This window comes from Trachurus japonicus, chromosome 10 (assembly GCF_045865225.1).
Source record: "Trachurus japonicus isolate A0001 chromosome 10, Traja_1.0".
NCBI lineage: Eukaryota > Metazoa > Chordata > Actinopteri > Carangiformes > Carangidae > Trachurus > Trachurus japonicus.
This window is the reverse complement of record NC_140916.1, coordinates 16658833-16681830: the sequence shown is the minus strand read 5'-3', so window position 1 is coordinate 16681830 and position 22998 is coordinate 16658833. Positions and strand designations below refer to the sequence as shown.

Here is a 22998-nt window from a genome sequence, read left to right as displayed (position 1 = left end):
TTTTTGATGAACACTCCCTTTAAACAAATGTTTTTCTTTGTGGCATAGAAAGATGAACTTAGATGTCAGTTGGTCTGATATAATTTCATTAAATTATGTCATTTAAACCTAAAAAAAAATACAACAACAAAAAATCTGTTAAACCAGGCCAAGGAAGCCATACAGGTCGTGGGTCATCCTGACCATGTTCTCAGTCATGAATTTTATCTAATGCCCTGAGTACAGCGGCACATCTAGGTTCATGTCACTGATAGAGTGAATTGATGAAGTGTGTGTTATCCTGTCTCTGTGTTTGTTTTTGCGACTAGTAGACTGTAAACCGAATTGCCCAGTTTGGGATAAATAAAGTTGTTCTTAGTCTAAATCTTAGTCCCAAATTACCACTGATAGGGGTCAATATGTAGTATTTCAATAATAGATAATAGTTTTACAACAGTAACATGACAACTTGTCTAAATAAATGGCTGATCAACACAAATGTCACAACAACAACAATATTAATGTTAATATCAATACTTTATTTACATCTCATCAAAGTGCTTTACATCATGTTTGGGCATGACACATGACTTGACGTTACCTGGCTATAGGATCAATATATTCACTATACGATGCTCACAAAACGTTACTGATATTTGACTTTCAGGTGAAATTTATGGAAAATGTAAAAAGTTCTGGCTACAGTTATATTATATCATGGGCATTTCCACTTCTCTGCCTGTCTGTGTCTCTTCCAGTCTCTGTTCAACCTGCTGTGACACTGAGCTCAGTGGACACGTCCCTCTGACAACGTCCCGTCTGAAGCCTCCACATGTCCAGGTGCTGTTGACGGACCGTTGGGTGTCGTCTTGGTCTCAGTCAAAATGTGAACAGCATGTCATGTTAAAGGTACTGGGACATTGAACAGTTGGACATTCAAAAGTTTAGAGGTCAAATTAAGTTCACCTGTAAAGGTTATAGTGCATTTTGAAAATTCATCCGAGTAGTGTAGCTCTAAATAGCATGACACAACCCTAAAGGAGTTGATCAGTCACCAAACTGCTCAAAGCTTCAGTAGGAACATCTGTATTCATTTGGGGCTATTCATTAACGTGCATGTGCTGCAGTTTCATAACAACTAAGTGGCAAACCAACTACATTTGTGTGTGTGTTTAGAGTAGAGATGGGATTTATGGCTCTTTGACGGGAGCTGGATCTTGGTGAGCCGTTCCTTTCAAAGAGCCGTTCAAAAAACTGGCTCATTTGACTGATTTTTTAAATATTTATTAAGTTTTAAGAAGCCAGCCTGGTGGTAACTCATTTTATCTTGGAAATAATGGGGTGAGATTTGGAACAAAATAATACAAAATTAGATATCCCACTAATATCTAAGTTTGCACGCCACTTACGTAGCCAATGGAGCAGCTTCAATTGACTGTTATGAACACTCAGATATGTTAAAAAAAAAAAAAAAAACGAACGGTTCCCATCTGTGACTCGGTTCCCATCGTTCATGTTAACAAGCCGTTCAATAGAATCGGTTCGTTCGTCAACGTCACAACACTAGTTTAGGGCACATCAGCCCCGTCTACTTCACAGAGGGCAACAGGCAGCATTTCACTTTAGGATTGTGGTGAATCTGTAAATGTTTTAGCTGAATTATCACCTGTAGGAGCTCAACAGTCCCCCACCTCAGTTTTTATCTCCAAGGGCCAATGTTGAATTGTTATAATGGATTGTTTTGTTTCCATGTTATGTTAATTATCCATACATTTTAACCACTCAATTTAATAAATTACTATGCTGTGGTAATTGTATTACACAGGTGTTAATGACAACTGCTCTATAAATGACGGCACGTCAAGGCTCTACTATGGAAATAAAGTTATGGTGACTTGTGATGCAACTTAGTTTCTCACCCATTTGAGCAAAGGTCATGTTCTTATAAACTTGTTTACGAAGGTGCGTCTTGCATAAAACTTCTCACCACTGGGATCAACATGTTCAGCTCCAAGCTCTTGACATTAAAACTCACATTGACAGGTGCATTTGACAAATGGGTTTCTCTTTATTAGAGGCATAAGACATTGCAAGACAAGACTTTGCACTAAAAAAAAACCTCAATGACAATTATCTACAAATACATCAAAGTCCAGTGTGAGGGGCTTTCTGCATTTTCCCCACATTCACAACTTTACGAACAGAAAATGTACATGAAGTACATGTATTACACATTTCTTTTAAGGTTAATGTATAATTCAATGTATTCTAATGTAACGTGGACCCAGTTAACAGAAGCCTTATTAACCCCTCTTTAGAAATGATTTGGGAGTTTTACTTTTCCTCTCTTCCCCCTCAAACACCTTCAAAACAAATTAAATGCTTTAGAAACACTGTTACTTGTGATCATTTGCCCAGGCTTTAACGCCTGTGACCCCAACATGGTGACCAGTCCACCTCATCCTACGTCTAACTCTGACTGAAGGTCTGAATCTTTAGCTCTGCCCTCCTTCCCTCACACACACAGCAATACAAAAGGACACCGCGGGGATTTGAACCCCGTTCCGACGTATCGGAGTGCCACCACCGGAGTCTTTTGCTTTTGTTGTTGCTGTAATAAAAAAGGGAAAAAAAGCAAAACCTGGAGGAACAGTACCCAAAGAGCATGTTCCTCCAGGAAAAGAAAACCCTTAACACCTGGCTGCTATTTTATCCTGTCACCACGTGGGGATTTCTCATGGTCACGAGGCTGAAACTAGAAGAAAGAGACAACTGGTTTCCCCAATCCCCATCATTCCCCACATCGACACTGCATTGGTACATGACGATTCCACGATATCCTTGAATCCACATATTAACAAAGCCACGATACCAGCATCCCTGGTGATACTCAAAGCCGTTCTCTCTTTGTAATTCGGCAGGACTCGCGGGTCAAAAGAACTGAAGGCTTTCGTGACAAGTTTACGGCTGTAATGGAAAGAACACAGACAATTTAAGCCTCCCCGTCCCCCCACCCCTCCCACATAAACCCCCACACTGAAATACCAGTAGTTATCGGATGTGATCAAGTTTGTCAATATGGTTGTTTTACCGCACACATGGCGTAGCAGCATTTGCCACAGCTAATCTTTTTCCTCAGCGAAGCTCAATTCTTCGACGTAATAAGACTGTACCCTAGAAGCGGGCTGTACCAAGATATCCCACGACTCCCTGCAGAGGGGGTTAGCCGCCCGGCCCAGTACCAAAATAAGCTGAACGAGAAATCTGAAAGGAAGAGAGAGAAGTGTTGCCCCGCCCCAGAAAACCCCTGACCGAACACTACTGCAATGTTTTGACAACGACTTCATGATCATGTCGTGTATTACGAGTAAAATGTTATGCAGAGCTGATGTGCATGCAACATGTTGAGTTACACATTTAAGCCATGGTATGTTAAAGAAAAAAAGAAAGAATAAAATAAATCAAGGGAACCGAAATTACTTAACTTAGCACCCATGAGACTGAAGTGATGCAGTATTAGCGAGACAAGCTTGCAGCTCTTGATCTTAATGTGACTGGATTCTCAGTGCTCCATCACAGGTTAGGCCATCCCAGATGACAAACAGACAATTTTTTAAGGCAATTTGACCTGAGAAACCAAAAAAGGGAAAAGAAAAAAGGCACACACACAAACACACAGAGAGCGGGGCTTCTGCGAAGGACGTCAAGGGTTCAGATTTAAGCTCAAGCGCACAGGGGGGGGTTGGTACTTCATTCAGGGGGGCCACACTCATATTCGCTGACAGCTTCCACAGATGGCTTTGCATTCAGAGGCAGGCGAGATCGGAGTGGACAGACGAGAATGATCTGAAACAAAGAGTGATCTACACAACACACCCACCACACAATACTCAAAAGATTCGAGTTCTACTCATCTTATGTTTTTTTTAAGATGCAAAGCAATAGGGCCCCTTGGCCAAAGAGGAATATGCTAGTAAAGCATTGTCATTACTGATGATTTGAGGTTAACATAAAGCCAGTTCCAAGATGTCAGTCTTCAACTACGACATTGCAGATGTTAATTTTTGAACATGTTAAGCCAGCACCTTACTACATGCTCCAGGTTAAAGGACTTCACTTGTGCTTGAACCAGTCTTGCACTCTGATTTCTGTGAAGAGAAGTATAGGGATACAACCCAACAAAACCAATGCACCAATAATAAACTATGGCAACACATTTGCGCTGCATTTCAGACCAAATTCAAGCTGCACCATGCACAGCTCTCCTCAGCCACTTCAATTTGGGACAAAAATCGCACAGTTGCGCGATTCCAAGTCATTAAAAATGTGACCGACCTGCCGCCTGCACAGTTGCACAAGGGCGAGTGGCTGAGGGATAAATGTTACCAATCTATATTCATCAAAAAGAAGCAACCTGACTCCTTCTGTTCAAACTGCATGTAGGTTGATTTCATAAAGGCAGGCTGATTCCTGTGTTGTCCTAGGTTGACTGCATTCTTCCTTGGACTGTTCTGTAAGATCAGAGAGGCAGACAAGAAAACACACCCACCCCCAACCCCTCACAGTATCGTAGAACTGACTATTGTTATCCTTACCCAAATGCTTTACTGCAGATAACGTCAGAATCAATGAGGGTCCATCAAATCTTCGCGTTATCACAAGAGAATCTTGTTAAGAAAGCACAGCAGTGCTATTTCTACAGTCAGTATAGCAAGTTGCTTTCGTTTTCAAGAACAATGAGGGCAACTGAGCCCATTCAAGATAAGTGACCCCTCTAGGGTGGAAAATTTTCTCCTTTCCAACATCAATATTTGATGGATTCAACTTATCTGCCTTCAATATCCACTTTGAAAAGGATGTCATTCGAGCCCAGGTCACATCCGTGCTCTACAAAGCTCCAAGCTTTTGTCATACCTGAAAAAGCACAAGAAAAAGCTCCCCCACACAAGCCCCCAAAAAGAACAAATGCATACCAAAACTGTATTCAAATCACAACAAGCTATGCATTTATTATGCAATAAAGGAAATCCTTTACAGATAGTTCACTCATTGTATTGTCAATACAAGGCATGGTAACTAATTGCAAAGGAATTGCAATGGAGGCATCTAGCCAGACAATGAATGTTAAAGAGAAATGTGAACACATTTAGTGACCTTACGTGATGCTCGATGCGCAAGAAAACTTGTACATACAATGAGTTAGGAGAGTTCCTGATGGTCTCGGGTATTGGAAAGCGCACAGGACACAGCACACTGAAAAAATGCAAAGGAAAAAGCCTCTCTCCCCACAAAGCCCGTCCCCAAATACAAAGAAGCAGTACACAACTACAAGACAATCACTGCATTACAGTAATGAGAAGTACAACTGCCCTAGTAAGGACACAACTGTTTAACTATAAATACAATTCAAAGATGGAAACCATTTCCAGAAGAAGCATTTAAATACCGCAGGCCTGAACGCGAGGGATTCCTTCCTTATGAAATGTAGACGTGGACTTGAAAGTTGACTTTTGATGGGCGGGCCATATAACTTAATCTGCAAGAGTCACAAATAACACAGCCCCCACCCCAACCCGACAAAGCAACTTGAAGCCTATACAGAATTTCAATTACTTCTAATAAGGAGACTCGTTACCGCACTTCCTGGGAAACAGAGCGTCCTGCTACACCAGGAGACTAGATTTGGGGGGTTGCTATCCTGCGAAGCAAAGTGTCCACTTGAATCTTGTTGGGTGTTTCCTAGTCAAGCCATTATGCCTTGGGGTAACATGGAGCTGTGAAGTCTAGGAAGAGACTGATTAAGACCCCACAACCCACCCACCCATAACCCAAGATGTGCACAAATGAAAACCCCCATTTTTAAAAACACATGACTGGCATAAAATAAATCTAAATGGATTTATTGAATGACACCAAATACCTTCCTACATCTCTTTAAACTGTGGTGGATGCACCGATGCCGCTCCAAAGCACTATAGTAAATATGATGAGCTCAACTTGTACCGAGCGGCTAGCGCAGGGGGTTCTGTCGATGATCAGCTTTAGGGGGCCAGGCCTGTGGAAAGAAGAACTCGAAACACGTTTTAAATGCCCCCTCCCCCTCCCCCCTTAACCCAATTTTTTTTCCTTTTTTTTTAATATCATCAGCTAGGATCAACTGCTTTTTTTCCAATACATTTTTTGTAAAATAACTGTATACTTGACAGCATTGGGCAATAATATGATATGTACAGGATAGTTACACCCACATGTACATTTCATGCATTAACTCACTGCTGGGTTAAGAGGTAGACGCTGATCTGTGCCAATGAGGCGCTGCTGCAGGTTGTTGTCGTATACACACATCAATCGGCCGCACAGGAGACCATCCACTCTCACACTCCAATGCTGAAAGCTTCTCTGGGGGGAAGACCTATCGAACAACAAGGGGCGCTGCCTCGCTCTCCGGCCGGAAGGGAACTACTCCTGATCGCAGGGAAGGCCGGGAAGTCCGAAAAGATGATTCCTCTTGCCAGCACACTACCAAGGCATTCACCACAGCAGACACCACCACACTCATGTCAGCGCACAACAGGAGGGGTGACCACGGTACAAAACGATTTACACGGCTTGCCTGAAAAAAGGAAGAGAAAACTGTGCGAGAAATTTGGTTCTACAACAATTTCTGTTAAAGAAAGATGGTAAAAGGCTAAAAGCCAGAGAATGTTACACAGATACCTCTACCCAATATACAAACCAACGCCTTTGCTTTAAACTTGTGAAGCTAGGAGACACTTGTGCGCCCCGTCCCACCCTCTCATCTCTGGCTGGTTTGCTCTGGGACCGCTGCTTCAGCGAAGGCCACTGTGCTGCTACCCTGCCCTGCGCCTCTGGCTCCCTCTGGTGTACACCCGCCGACAGCTGCGTCTGCCGCTTCCTGCTCTCTCGGGCCCACTCTGCTCATCCCGCCACGCCCACTGGTCCTGTCCTGCCTGGCACCACTGTGGTCCTCCTACGCCCCCTCGGGTCCTGTCCTGCCTGGCTCCACTGCGGTCCTCTCCCCGTCTCCCATGGCCTTGCTCCGCGCTGGTCCTGTGATCTTCCTCTAATTACTAAGTCCATTCTTCCTTACAATAACTACGTCCGTTCCTCCCATCGATTACTCAGTCCATATCCCCCCCCAAGGAAAAAAAAAAAAATCTTCTGTCTTCTCTAAGCATTAAAAAAAAACAAAAAAACTTTAAACTGGTTCCATACAGAACGATCTTAGCATGTGCTCCATTGAGCTACAGCTAGAATTGAAGCAATTTAAGCTTTGATTCCTTCAAAAGAGGCTTAATATCTTTTTAGAAACAAAAATAAACTTCTAGTGCGACTCAAAATGAAATAAAAAAGGTTGCATTTCAAGATGCTTGCCCGATCAATGGCATCAAGTGAAAAAACTGAGGGCACAGCCTGATTTACCATTGTATGCGTCTATAGTAGAAAGTGATTGTCTTCATTGCTTCTTTGGTTTTCAGACACACTAGTTTCTTTTGTTGGTGAAAACAGATTAAAGCAGAGTTTTTCTTTATACATTATTTCAGTTCTAGTTACACAATAATCTTAGATATGTCACATGTTTTTAGATGATACAAACAATAAATAGCAGTAGCAGTAGCAGCAGTAGCAGTAAGATTTCAACATGAATTCTCTTGCAAGTCCATGTTTAATTTTTTTTTTTTTTTTTTTTAATTAAACTGCTCTCTTGGTGATTTTTTTTTTTTTTTTTTACTGCTGTCTTTTTTTTTTTTTACACTGCTGTCTTGATTTTTTTTACTGCTCTTGATTTTTTTTACTGCCGTCTTGATTTTTTTTTTTTTTTAATACACACACTGCTGTCTTGATTCTTTTTTTTTTTTTACACTGCTCTTGGTGATTTTTTTTACTGCCGTCTTGTCTTTTTTTTTACTGCTCTTGATGATTTTTTTTTTTTACTGCTCTTGATTTTTTTTTTTTTACTGCTCTTGATGATTTTTTTTTTCCTGCTCTCTTGGGTTTTTTTTTTTCCTTACTGCTCTTGATGAATTTTTTTTTTTTTTTTTTAAACTGCTCTTAATTTTTTGTTTTTTTAATTAATGCTCTCTTGGTGAATCTTCGTTGTCAATCTGATTTGCTTCTGCCATAGCCTGGCTACAGTAACGTTATGAGCTTTGTATTTTGAAACAGCTTAGTAGCAAAGTAAGTTCACTAGTCTGTTCGTAGTCAGCATCTCGCTTCTCCGTCTAAAACATTTTATGCTTATAGAAATTCATTTAAATTCCTACTTGTTTTAAAATGCTCTCTCTTTCTCCTAAAGAGTCAGTTACACAGCTCAGATACTTGCGGTCGCTCGTCAAGTCGCCATTGCCAGCCTCGCTCTTGAGAAATCCTGACCACTCCCTTCTCATTCCTGTGCAGCTACGTCACGGCAGCGGAAATAAAAGTTCGGCCACGCAGGCGCGTCATTCAAATCAACCAATCGCTGCCATTTTAAGGTGCTACGTCACGGCTCCCATCTTGAGCCAGCTACGTACATAAAAAACACGGATCTGTTGTTTTAGGTCGTTTAAAGAGGACATAACGTCAATTTATCGCGTAAATTCTTAATTTAAGAGTTGTTTTAAACAAAGCGACCGTTAAGTAGCGTTCTGACGGAGCTGGCATTAAACTAATCTGTATTTGGCACACGTACCCTCTTAACTAGGTAGTGAGGGCAAATAAACAAAGCTTTGATTTCGAAAATGCTAAATGTCATTGACATTTGATCGCAGAAACGTATAAATAACAAATAAAAGGCTTCATATCAAAAAACGATTGCAAAAAAAGGCATCAAACACAATGCGTAATGAAGCTATTTTTGCCCTCGAGGTAACTTAGGGCCTGTCGCCCAAAGATTTGCATCTTAACGCGCTCAAGTCAAATATTTCACAAAAATAAAACGAGCCAGAACAAATTAACATATCTTTCGCTCTAACGATTGGATATCTAAGGTATTAAATAAAAAAGAACAAGCTCGCGTAGACCCGCTACGTCTCCTACCACGCCGTCGCGATCTCAGTGCAGTGTACTCTCGGTGTGGCAATGGCGCTATTTATACTCATGCGGTGACTTGACGACGGCAGGAGGGGGTATTCATCCGATGAGAAAGTAGTCCCGCTTTCAAAGGACAAAAGACGTTTTTAATGTGGATTACGGACAAAGACATAACTTCAAACCACTAAGATCGACAAACTATTCAAATATATGGCCTTAAACGATAACTATGACGTTAATTTCCTCGATTGTCATATATAACGATCTATTTATACTTGAAGTGGCTCGTTGTAGCAGAGGGGAGCAGAGGTATGCACTTTTATTGGGATTGGTAGGTTTCTGGTGGTATGTGAAAGTGTCTGAAACACGAAACAGTAGAGTAGCTAACGATAAAAAAGACACAAGTCACCGTTTTGTACCAAGATCAGTAACAGCCAAAACAGCTGACGTCACGGCAACGGCTGCGCGGATTAATCTTTACTTGTGTGTGACACGGTTTTTCAGACCGGATCAAACTAGAATACGGTTGAATTGGCGGACCCCTCCCCCCTCTGCTGCAGCGATATGCTGTTTGTGATTGAAGAACAATAGAAAACAGCCAACTCATCTCCTGTATCGTGGACGCCTGTGTGTTCAACAAGAGGTTTCTCTGGCGCTAATGCTTACACTGTTTCTTCAACAAATATATAATGTCTTGTGTAATCTCAGATATATATATATTTTTATTACAAGCCTCCATCATGTTACTAGCCCATAGGCTCTATGCCATCCACATGAACTTCTCAGGTGATCGATTATCACCATGTTATTACAGCTGGGTTAATAATATAGACACAACTAGACATATCCAGAAACATCTATGCCCAGAGGTGTGTTGCTGTGGAAAATTACCAGCACTGTATATAGTAAGGCAATATTGGGAGTTATTTTTTCACCAGCAGGGGGTGCAGTGCAGAAAGACATGCCATGTGTCACGTCCCCTTCAAAACAAGCAACATGCCTGGCTGCCTGTCCCTCCCCCTTGTTTTCAGTATGACTGTTTTTCACCATTGATTACACAGTAGCTTGGACAAGTCTGGGCAACCTCCCTTATGCAACTACTCTTAATAATAGCTCATCGATCAGCGGCCCCCTGTTGTGGTGAGTTGGTCTCTGAATATGAGTTTCAGCCCCACCCAGGTTCAATGAATTGATCTCTTTCATGGTTGTTGGACAGGATACAGTCAGTGCCACAGAGACATCAGTAAAGGAGCCTTTCATGTGATAACTATTCCACACACAAGGCAAGGCCTTAACTTCCCTGACTGATCAACATTGCTAATGCTAATCAAAGTCATCATGGGATTTTCCCTTAATCTACATTGAGTGAGTATTGTGGGCTGTTAAAAGTTGAGGAGTTAATGAATTATAATTAGGAAGTTTATAGAAATTGAGTGGGCATCAGTAGTAGGCCTCTTTGTGATCAACAATGATGACTATTGAAATAAAGAGAGTAGGGCCTAATTTGGCTGATCCAGCTAATTAAATATACCTGACAAATCAACACTGATGGAAAAATCTTTTTTTTTTTAAAGATCAAATGACAAATTCAGTAAGTCTTACTCACTGATATTATATTTGCAATAATTAAATCCAGCCTGGGATATAATAGCAGATAGCTATAAAACACGGTAGAAATGAATGGATTAATTATATAACCTGTCACGGCTAACAAATGTATATCATCCAAACAGTTGCCTATACTGTCACATCATTCAACCCTAATAAATGTAATTAGGAGGCCTCGGATAACTGATTGCACCTCTAAAAATCAATGTGGCAAATGTGGGGAGTTTCATAACTTTGGTTGAATCTCGCAAATGCTTTTTTGTACATTTAACACTGGTGAAAAGAAAGAAAACAAAAATATAACAAATGGGGTAGAGACAGACAAGTTCAAGTGTGAGATGGCACAAGCATGAACAAAACCCACATTTGCAGGTTATATCAGTGGGTTATGGATCCTGTCCCACGGCTCAGTTCGATTGGATCCTGTATGAGGACAAAGGTCCTGCTCTTTCAGCTGGTTCAGTGAGCACCCAGCTGTTACATCAGGCGTGATGCAAAATCAAACCACCATCCAGGAATTCATACATCCCTGCCCATGAGCTGGGAATCCATTACTTTGCAGTCAGACACTGAGGGAGGCAAACTTTGGTGAATACCCAGCTGGATACTTTCCTGAAACGCTTGGAGATTCATGTTCAGTATAGAGTCATATATATTTTGTAACACTTTAGGACTGGATACATCACTTAGCTTAGGAAACGCTCTATGTCCTTTTTTTTTTTTTTGCCACAATGGTTCTAAAGAGCAGTGGATTATTTTGCAGTTTTAAGTGAACAGACAAGTTGTAGCTTTTAACAGACAAATATTGTCCAAAAAGAACAGAGGAGCAGCAGAAACAGCTGAGTACCAAGACGGACTACCATCAGCATCCTGTGTACAGCCAACCCAACGAGGACGGCATCCACAGCCTGCCGCCAGGGAAGAGACAGGTGATGGAGAAGTTCTTTAAGCCTGTTCACAGCCCCGCTGCAATGGATGAGATCAAGCCGCGGAAGCACCACCACCATCACCTTCAACATCATCATCATCAACAAGACCCTCATTCTCATAGGTAGGATGGTTGAAAGAAAGAAAAAAACACATCCCAATATTTACCTTTGTAATAAAAGAAATGTGAATCAATCTGCTTTTCATAATCAATCCCTCTGCCCCCTTGGAGAGGTTAAATAGAGTTTTGTTTGTTTTCTTTTTCACAGAAGTTCCATATGCACTTTTTGGTGCAGATATACAGTGGCATGCAAAAGTTTGGGCAGCCCTGGTCAAAACTTCTGTTAATGTGAACAGTTAAGCAAGTGGAGGATGATGATCTCTAAAAGGCACAAAGTAAAAAAATTAAATAGTCTTTTGCAATATTTTAAGCAAAAGTGAAAAAGGGGAAACAGTGTAGCATCCCACAAAAGAATGGGAAACCCAGGAGACTTGAGCTCTCAGATGACCAAGCTTTGACAAGCTATTTACTAATTACACACTGTGATAGTTTCCAAAGGGGGGGCTACTAGGTACTAACTATGCAGGGTGGCCAAACCTTAGCTGAGGGCCATAGGAAGGTGCTATTGGGTCACTTCAACGAGGACTAAACCCAAAAGAAACAACTGGAGCACTCGATATAATGCAGAGATTTAATACAGGTGCACAACACGTGTGTATATGTGTTGTGCACCTGTATTAAATCTCTGCATTATATCGAGTGCTCCAGTTGTTTCTTTTGGGTTTAGTCCTCGTTGAAGTGACCCAATTGCACCTTCCTACTTACTGGTCCTGTCTGAGAGCACCGATTTACCGGCTGAAGCGCAAGAGCACCTTTCCTTTTGGACTTAGCTGAGGGCCCTTTTCCTTTTCTATCATTTTGAAAATGTAAAAGCTTAGAATGTAAAGGGAATGTGTCATCTGTAACTTTATGCCTTTTGGAGATTAATCTTCCACTTGCTGAACTGTTCACGTTAAAGAGACCCCGAGTAGTTTGCTTTTGGTTATAAAAGAGTCTCATATTAATGTGGACGAATCTACGTTACTCACACTTGTTAAAGCAGAAGTAAGCGGAATTTTTGTGTTAAAGGGACAACGAGGAGTTTTGGAAAAGCAAAGCGTTTTCACACTACATTTATGAGCCTCCGCGCGCACCGTAGAATTCTTTGACCGGCGCAAGACAGACTCATGTTTTCATTCATCAATAATTAAAGTCAGAGGTTCAAAGAGGTTCACATACCATCGTAGTTCCGACCAAACAGCGATTCGGCTGCGTTATTCTCATGACTCGCCGCAAAACCGAAAGTAAGGAAATGCTGGTCGAGCCGACCAGCATTTCCTTCACCACTAATAATAACAAAATAACGATAGAGACAAAACGATATATTTATCGAAAATGGGCCCATTAACAAGTGTGGGTAGCGGAGATTCATCCACATTAACATGAGACTTTTTTATAACCAAATAGAAACTCCTCGTTGTCCCTTTAATATAAGTCTTAAATAGTTATATCTTCCGACAGCAATCACTTATATAGAGTGTTTGGTCTGAAACACGGGTCTCTCAGTCACTCTGCTCTGCTGTAAGCTGAGGAGAAAACTTTCTTTGTATCCTACAACCTTTATCCAATGAGGAGAGAGAACGGCATAAAGGGGCGGTCCTCTCTGTGTGTGCAGCCAAGGGATGCGCGTGCATGTGGTGACGTAGGGACGAGGGCGGGGACTGCTAACTCCTTCCGCTGACAGGAAGTTAGCCAAAACCACCGGATCGCTTACTTCTGCTTTAATGGGTCCATTCGATAAATATTTTGTTTTATCTTCATAGTTGTTTTTATATTATTATTTAGTGGTCTACCTGCGCAGCATTTCCTGGTTTCGGTTTCCCGGACACTGCCTGGCGGGTCATGGAAATAACGTTGCTGGGTTGCTAGTTGGCATCGTTTATGGTCGGAACTAAGATGGTATCTGATCGTCTTCGAACCTCCAACTTTCGTTCTTGATTAATGAAAACATTTTTGCAAATGTTTTTGCTTTCGTCCGTCTTGCGCCGGTCCAAGAATTTCACTGTGCGTGCGGAGGCTCATGGGAAATGTAGTGTGAAAACACTTTGCTTTCCGAAACTCCTCGTAGTCCCTTTAACAGAAGTTTTGACCAGGGGTACCCAAATTTTTGCATGCTACTGTATCATTAAAGTTTTTGCTGATTTTTCTTTACCCCTTCTTTTCCTTTTCCCGTTTGTTGTAGATACACGCTGTTTGACGATGCAGACAGAAGTACAGATGACAGCCATGGGCACCCACGCCACCCCCATCATGGTCACTATCTCCATGATAGTTCTCACCATGATGCTCATCATCACCATCAAACGCCACATTTTCACCACAGTGAAGAGGATGAAATACTTTACAACCACCACACCCCCGTGACTCTCTCCAGGGCTTCCTCCTCTTCCCTTTCCTCATCCTCTTCCTCCACCTCTTCTTCCTCCTGGTACACGGAGACGAGCGCAAACGATCCCTTCTCTCTTCGTCACGCTGAGCGGCCGCAGCACTCCCTGTCTTGTTCCAACATCTTGGATGCACGCAGAGGTTTTCGGGAAGACGACAGCAGCGAGCCCACTGTTTTTGCCACAGTTAAACATGGTAAAAAAGGCAGCATTTGTAGTGAGACACAGGCAAGCCCACGACATAGGGGAAAGCAAGGTTTTTCCGCTCTTGACCGAGGTCACAGCAGAAGTGAAGAAGGTCTTGTGCAGGGTAATGAAAGCGATCTCGGAAGAGAAAAATCCAGAGCACCGCACATGAACTACGGGCCTTTATATAAGACAGCTAGTTTGAACCGCAGCTTGGCTTTTAGCGAAGAAGACATAGTGCTAGGTGTCTCCAGGGGCCCCAAGAGAGCAGTGTCCTCCATCCAGCTTCCCAGCAAAGGGATCCTCAAGAACAAGGATCCTCATGCTGACATTCGTAAGGCTAAGTCAATGGAGGTGCTGTCGCCAAGAGTGCCCAAAGAAAGAGATCCAACTGGACAGAAAGGGAAAGGAGTCACTCAAGTTGAGATGGAACAAGCCAGGTCAAATTTTGTGCAGGGAAAGATGCAGTTCTCAGCCTTTCTGGATGAGATAACAAAGCAAGTCATAAGTCCCTCAGACCTCACCATCTTGGGTGTGAATAATAATAATAAAACTACTGGAACAGCACCTGTCCCAGTCTCCAAAACACCTAGTCCAGTCAAACCTCAGCTCCCACCCAAGAAGCACAAGGAGACCTCAGGGGAGGACAGGCCGCAGCATTCGAAACAGCACAACAGGCAGGAGAAAGCAGCTCGCAGCGGTTCTCGGAAACACTCAGACTGCTCCGATCCCGACAAACAGATCTCTTATGCCGGTCGTAACCACCACGGTAGCCCCCCACCTCATCATCACCCCCACTCTGCTGGCCACAACACTCACCACGGGAGTAGCCGTAAGGAGAGGAGGCTGTCGCCCAGCGGAGGCTCTGTGTCAGGAGACAGATATGGCCGATGTGGCCCTCACCTCACCGATGGCACCAGCACCAGCCCTGAGCCCAGCCAACCCAAACAACGCCACCACCGCAGACAGCAGCCCACTGCTTCTCACGGCTCACACACCCAGCACTTCCAACAGCATCTGCCACAGCAAGGGCAGCCCGGGTCTGGGCACCAAGCACCGACCGGCTCCCCTCCCTCCTCAGCCCAGGGCGCAGGAGCAGGCCTCGGGTCTGAGTCCGATTCATCCAAGGCCAGAGACACGGCCTCCACAGCCACCAGTCATAGTTCAGAGCAGAGTGGCCGACACCATTCACGTTATGTCGGGCACTCCATACAACGAAGGGTGAGTTTATTGATGCTTTTTGTTTTCTTTTTAAAAGAGTAGAATACCATCAGACAGAAAAGACAGTAGTGAATTCAATTTCCAGGAGATATGAGTCAAAACGGGCTTCAGTTCAAAATAATGGGACTGAAACCAATGTCAACCGTCCTTCTGGAAAAAAACACAGATTGGGTATTTCTAAGAAAGGTATATCCAGCTGTGTCATGATCATTTGAAATAGAGAATACATGTTTCTATTTATTAAGCGCAAATAATCCAAAATGAGCTTCTAACTATTTTAAATTGTCGGGGTGGTGCGTGGCGCAGTGGGTAAAGCGGCCGCCCCATGTGGAGGCTACAGTCCTCAACGCAGGCGTCCCCGTTTCGAATCCCGCGTCGGGCAGACATTTCCTGCATGTCATTCCCCCTCTCTCTGCCTCCCCCTTTCCTGTCTATCTCACTGTGCTATCAAATAAAGGCAAAAACGCCAAAAAATATACTTAAAAAAAAAAAAACTATTTTAAATTGTGATGTAACGCTACCTCTTCTGTTAACACGATAACGTCTGTATTCTATATATGCTGTATTTTGCTCTTATCATGAGCCATTTCTCTTGAAAAAGAAATCTGGTTGCTTAATTGCCACACATAAGTATCACAAGTCCAATTGTAAAACAATTCAGTAATCGACCTAAAGAGATACCACTGCAATGAAGAGACAGAATCTCTGCACAGAAGGAAAGGATGAGCGTAAGAGAGAGTTGCTCCTCTCTTGCAGAGGCAGTGCAGCTGAGTCACAGGCTGTGTGGGATGTGTCAAACTACGCACTGCAAGCTGAGTCATTCTTCAGCAATGCAGCAGATAATGGTCCTGTTCTTTCAGGGGAAGCTGTCTTTGAAAGTACCTGATTTATCCAGTGAAATTATGTAATTTATTTGTTTTCAGTGTGCTGCCCTAAGCTACTGTATAGGTTGCTTGACTGGAATATGTAGGCTGAGAGAGTTAACAACACACAAAACACATCCACTGAGACAAATCTCTCACACTGACAGCCAGAGCTGTGTAATATGTGAGAGTGAGTTGGTTGAATAAGAGCTGGTATCACGTTGCTCTTATGTAAGAATCTGCTCAGACTCGTACACTTATGTACTAATAAACACACACACAACATTACATAACAATCCCCTTTTCCATGTTGCTGCTTTGCGGGGGATGTGGTCTCTTAGTTTGTCTGGTCAGGTTAGCACACACACACACACACACATACACAAACGGACACACACATCCATGCATATGCACATAATCACATTCGCATACAAAGAGGAAAGTCCTGGCTACAGTTAAGCTTCATGTTCATGGAACTAATCGATTCTGGTTGCCTCCATTTCCGGGCTCAGGATGCCCATAACTCAATAGTTTATTCAATCTGTCCTCAGCAATGCATCCTGGGCCAGGCTCCAGCTCCCACAACACTAAACAGTAATAAGTGTATATGAAAATGAATGAATGAATGGATGGATGCAATGTCCTTATTGATCTTTACATATCTGTAGTCCAGCCTGAGCTACTTATGTTGCCCATGCTGTATCTCAGATTTTGCAGACTCAAATCAGCAACTTTTCAGTCAATTAATTTTATGTTTCCCCTTTTCCTTTGCTGGAAAGCTCTACTTTGTATATCTTTAATTATCTAGAGTGTGTTGTATTTGGACAGAGATTTGTTTTTTGTTCTTTTGGACCTCATCCTTCTCACTGAAATTCAAACAGTGGCTAGTGACAAGGGTGCTGCTTAGGGAGTGTTCACAATCATATCAGATTAGTAACAAGGAACTTGGTGCTCATTTTACTCTTCAAGGACTGTATAAAAACATTATATAGCAGAGTGTAGATGTACACACTGGAGAATTACTGTTTCATTTTCATTTCAGCATCCCAGAGGAAAGAACCAAAAACAAAACAAGTCTTATCCTGTCCTGTCCTTATATTGTAAATGTCGACATGATTCCTGTAACTCATCAGCATAATTCACTCTTCTCTTATCACTCTTTCATGATTTTTTTTCAAGGACACGCTGTGTGACGCTGACCATCTTCAGTAAGTGTCTTTTTTTTTACTTTGTTAGTGTGCGCGCAGCTTTTCACACATTTCTCTCTGTCTCATTCTGCTCTGTGTCTATCTTGTAATGGGTCAGTGGTTATTGATCGCATTAATGACCATCCTCCCTCCCTCCACTCCTGTTTTTACAGGAAGGGGCGAACAGGCAGTCCTCAATGATAGTGTCTGTATATAGCAGCCATCTTCATAGTGCTTGTTTGAGCATCAAGCCCCCATTTTATGAAGTCTTTATATCACTTAGTCACAGTGAACACATACAGTTTGATATCAACATGACACAAGATGTGGAATAAAGAAAATATGCAAAAAGAAGAAAAACTGTCCTAGGCCTCATCAATTTAAAACCCACTGTACATTTATATGATGTATTGACATGGCAATTACAGCACTGGTTGAAAAGACAAAACTTCCCCCCTCCCTGTGTGTTCAGGGCGTTGCAGGAGGAGAATGCAGATCTTCACCAGAACCTGCTGCAGACGGTGGTTTGCATCGAGAGCTTAGAGGCAGAGCTGCAGAGGACGAGGGAGGAGCTCAGCCATGTCAAGGAGAAATATAAAAGGTTTGAAATTGTAAACAGAACAAAATCTAACATGCATGACGGATTAACATTGTGTAGCCAGCTACCCCTTGGCACAAGGAAAAACTGAAAATGACACGGGACTGCAAAAGGCTCACTGTAGTCTGACGTAATACATGAAGGATAACATGCCTCATATGAGAGGGTATTGTTGTAGTGTTCGCCCACAGAGTGACTCACAACGACTGGTAATCAATAAAAAAAACAACCTATGGCTTTACACAACAGTCTCTGTAGATGGATTGATCCATGGGACATAATGGATGAACAGAATAGGCCACTCAACCCCCCCTTTGCATTACTGTGGCAGTTTTGGTTTCTGCCATGACCCATTTTAGACAGAGACAGGGGAACGTAATGCATCTGTCCTCTCCCTTCAAGCTCACCAGTGAGACCCTTGTTGTCCTCAGGGACCTGTCAGACCTGTATTTATAACCAAATGACTGCTGCAGCCACCAGGCACATACCAGCCATTCTACAACCAACTGGAGCGACTCGACTGAATGGTCACCACACAATTTAGAGTCAGTTGTTAGATATTCATTAGGAGAGTCTGTGAGCACCACTTGACAAAAAACAACTGTCCCAATTTGCCACACAAAGCTCATGTTGAAAGTATAGAGTGAAGAGTAGAGGAATGATAACGTGTAGGCTTTGAATTAAAATAATCCAATGTTTTATGGCTGTTTTTCCTTCTTCTTTGTGTTGTCACAGCCTTCTGGACACCCACACTGGAACAAAACAGGCCAACAACCTGCTGGGTGAACACCTTCACATAGCGGTGAGATTGAAACACACATGGAGATAAGGCTGGGGCGGCCATGAGCAAAATGAGAACAGAGGGATCTTATCTTGTACCTGACTGATTGCATTCACAGCCTGCAAGCTATTTCCATGCAAATGTCAACTTAGTGTGCATTATCATTTGTGTGTGTGTGTGTGTGTGTGTGTACAGTCAGAGAGCCTGAGCAGTGAAAGAAAGTACCTGTTAAATCGTGTGTCCCAGCTGGGCTCAGAGCTGGAGGACGCCCACAGGACCATCGCAGCCTTGGAGAACATCAATGTGAGCACAGCGCCATCTTCTGGGCATTTAGCAGAAATGATCACTGAGGGATCAGTCTGTAATCCCTTTTTAGCTGGGTCTATTTTTTTAATTAATGTATTTCAATTCAAACTACAAAAAACCTGTTCCTGTCCTGATTTCTCTTAGATAATGCAGCTAGAGCCCATGGAAACTAGTAAAACCCAAGAATGGGAAGACAATTTATTCATTTATTTATTTATTTTCCCCAAGCTATGCTTTAAGGAAATTTAACCTTTCTCACTCAGTCCCATATTTTGTGTTGTACTCCATAGTGTTATATATATTGTTTAGGGACTAGGAGACCATTGTCAGTGTGGCTGTTCTTTGGCAGCAACATTTTAAAAGGAGTGAGACCGTCTCTACTGACAGTTCACCAAAGCAGTGAAATTAAAGTGAAGTTTTCAACCAACAGCAGCACTGAACATAACACAACAAACCTGTGCATAGATTGAAATCAGAGTTAATGTCTGTGTTTGCTCTACCTCAGGTACCATGCTTGATAAAGGATTTACTGGAGAAGCACTTTGATTCATCTGAGACCATACAGAAGTTTCTGACTGCCTCCCCTTCATCCAGCCATTCCTCCACCTCTCCACAAGGGGACAGTCAATCCCACGCTCCTAAAATGGAGGAGGCGGCACACGATTGGTCAGCAAAATCCGAGGCAGGTCCACAGAGGGTCACGGCCTTCGTGCCGTTCAAACAGGAGGTGCCGACAACAGGAACCGAGGCCTGTCTCTCAAACCGACACAAGTCGAGCCACAGCCCTCCTTTCTCTGTGTCTGACATCAGCACTGCCATCTATAAGAAAATGGCTGCTGGTTATGCTGCCAGACCACAGCCTCTCTATCCCCAAAGCCAGCAGCAGCAGCAGCCTCCGTTGGCCACCAACCACCACGCCAACAGCCCTCCAAGCCTCCCGCAGGCCCATGTGGGTGGGGACAGCTGGGGTGGGAAGGCAGGGGTGCAGGTAACGCTTTTGGAGCAGGACGTTGTGAATGTGACCTCCATGTCGGCCCAACACATCCTGGATGATTTCATGCAGCAGCTGCAGACCCAGAAGGAGCCTGGTGGTGGGACGGAGCCCCAGGCTGGGAAGGAGTGGGTGGGGGGAGCGGAAGAAACAGGCAGAGTGAAAATTACGTCCAATACTATGACAGGATGAATCTATATTCTCATTTTACTGCCTTGAATTGTATATTTATTGATATTGTTGATTTAGATTTATGAGGCAGAGCGATGGTTTTGACTTGTATATAATTTTAAATTGTATAATATATAATCTACTTGATTCTAAAACTTGAAAATTGCCAAAACTGGAGGTATGATACAAAAACAACCAATATTGTTGCAATAACTGCATCAACAAAACCTGTAATGGCAAGAATATTTTTTAAAAGTGACATAGGCTACAGTAACATAAAAACTTTTACTATAGTCCTCAGTTTTAAAGTATGCTTTATAAATGTCTTTCTGTTGAATTGATCTTTATAATAATGTCTCATTTACTGTCCATTCCGTTATAACCTTGTAATTTTCTCCCAAAGTGATTGACAGTATGTTAATGGTATAATGTTTCTGTGACATGGACTTCAGTATATGGCTCCTGTGTTTAATGGCCCCAATTATAGAGAGAAGAAATGAGAAACGCAGTATTATCTTTGATAAAATACATCTCTGACAATGATAGAAATGGTTTAAACTGTTCTTCATTCAGTAGTGAACTCACCTGCTGTTGATACTATTAGTAAAATGAAAGACTGTTTAAAATTACAAGAGTTTAAGGACTTCTGCAACTGTGCACCTACAATAAGAATAACAGGTCAGTGTGCAGGAATCAGTAATGTGGTTTTATGTCAGATGGTTGAGCTTTTAATTCATGTAATTTAATACATGACTTGCGAGTGACAAAGAGTGATAGAGCCTTTTCAAACCCAGAACAGTGCAGAGAGCCCCACTTACTCTCTTTTCACACACACTTCAGTGAGTTCACAGTAGTCATCCATTAATCTTTCAGCAGCAGCGTGTGGTATCATCAGCATCAATGAGAAACAGTTGAATGCTACAGAGAAATAATCTCATTCGGTCCTTGTAATTGTTCATTTTTAATGGTTGTACTTGATATTATTTTGTGAACAATACACTGCAATATTAAAAATTAACTGATTTGTGAGAAATAGGATTTTACGTGAGCCAAAAAATCCCACAACCCTAGTAGGATAAGCGGTACAGAAGATGAAGGAATAAGAAGCCTTTAGAACTACTCTACGTGTGTGTAATTGTTTATATTATGGTGGCATGCCAAAGTTTGGGCCCCCCCTGGTCAAAATTTCTGTTAATGTGAACAGTTAAGCAAGTGGAAGATGAAATGATCTCCAAGGGGCATAAAGTTACAGATGACACATTCCCTTTAAATTTTAAACAATATTATTTTATTTTATTTTATTTTCATCTTTTAAAAATGACAGAAAAGGAAAAGGGCCTGTAGCAAAGGTTTGGGCCTTTTCCCTTTGGAAACTATCACAGCGTGTAAATAGTAAATATCTTGTCCTTGATACCTTGGTCAAAGTTATCTGAGAGCTCAAGTCTCCTGGGTTTCACATTCTTTTGCAGGCTGCTGCTTTGTTTCCCCTTTGCACTCTAAAATTGTAGAAAATGAAAATAATACACTGTTTTTGCTAAAAAAAAATATTGCAAAAGAGTGTTTCATGTTTAACTTTACGCCTTTTGCTTAACTGTTCACATTAACATAAAAATATTGAACTTTTGCATGCTGCTGTATGTGTCTGTGTACATATAATACATTGATTGTACCTTTTTGAAATATGGTGATGCTCAGGGTAGTTGTGTGAACAGAGTAAAAATGTACAGTGAAGAAGTTGCAGAGTTGTCATGACAAAGTAGATTAGTTTGTGTGCAACAGCAACATATTAGTTATTACAGTGTGTGCAGCCCTCGCCTCCTGTCATTGTACATCCCCCCCTCTACATTATACAGCTATGAATACTGCTCATCTTCATGTATCTGTGCCACTGCAGCTGTTCCACCAATAAAAATAATCACATTAAATGAATGCAACTCCTCAGATTGTCATTACGTCATTGTTTCTCTCTTTGTCGTCTTGTCAACTTCAAACATCCGAGCAGATAACATTGCTTTTCATAAACAAACAACAAAAGACAATATGACCTCTTGAATGTCTATACTAAATTTTTATTGCAATATGACTAAAAATTCATACTACAATGGTACGACTGACTAAAATGTCCACCTCTGCAACTAGGCAGCAGAGATGGAGTTAAATGTCTCAGTCAATTTCTCTATTTAAGTGATCCACAACAGATGTGATTAATGTTGGTACGATAAAAATACACTAAAGAATCATTTCTTCAATTACAGGTTGAGTGTTTGTCTTCGTCTGGTAAGAACTGGTAGCGTGAGAGTGAGAGTGAGAGTGAGAGTGGCCTCAGCCTCGCTGTAGCTCTGACTCAAGCTGTCATGAATACTTATAATAATAACAGTTTAATCCCATTGATCCAACCCCACCAACCTCCCTCCCTACTGCACTGTATTCATAATCCCATACAAGCATAACTCTCCCCTTCATTGGCTTACTTTCACTTTACACGTACAAGCTTCTGTCTGACCATCCTCCACACAAACCCTCAAGTCAGTTTGAGGAAGATATTGACTTGATTTCAGTCAAGATTTCAATCAATGACATGTTGAATGGGTGAACCCTGACATGTGGTGCCGTCAGGCCTTAAACCAGAGCACTGATGTTTTAAACGTGTGATGTTTTCCCTA

At 42.1% G+C, this 22998-nt stretch overlaps 1 protein-coding gene and 1 long non-coding RNA gene across 4 annotated transcripts; one reads left to right on the top strand and one right to left on the bottom strand.

Annotated features, from left to right (window-relative positions):
* Window positions 1-4966: 4966 nt before the first annotated feature.
* On the bottom strand, window positions 4967-9242 carry LOC146979666 (uncharacterized). 3 transcript variants are annotated; one of them, XR_015036909.1, is made up of 2 exons: window positions 7936-9242; window positions 4967-7697 (listed from the first exon to the last, which is right to left on the bottom strand). It is a non-coding gene; the product is annotated as an uncharacterized LOC146979666 (long non-coding RNA). The 3 variants fall into 3 exon arrangements; XR_015036908.1 differs by having other exon boundaries at window positions 7887-7954; XR_015036910.1 differs by lacking the exon at window positions 7936-9242 and adding an exon at window positions 7778-7794.
* Window positions 9243-11339: 2097 nt separating this feature from the next.
* LOC146979665 (uncharacterized) lies at window positions 11340-21671 on the top strand. The gene is made up of 7 exons (XM_085789641.1): window positions 11340-11671; window positions 13830-15438; window positions 17481-17509; window positions 17961-18089; window positions 18822-18888; window positions 19063-19170; window positions 19679-21671. The coding sequence occupies exons 1-7, from the start codon at window positions 11553-11555 to the stop codon at window positions 20354-20356; spliced, it is 2739 nt and encodes a 912-aa protein (XP_085645767.1). The 5' UTR covers window positions 11340-11552; the 3' UTR covers window positions 20357-21671.
* Window positions 21672-22998: the final 1327 nt, after the last annotated feature.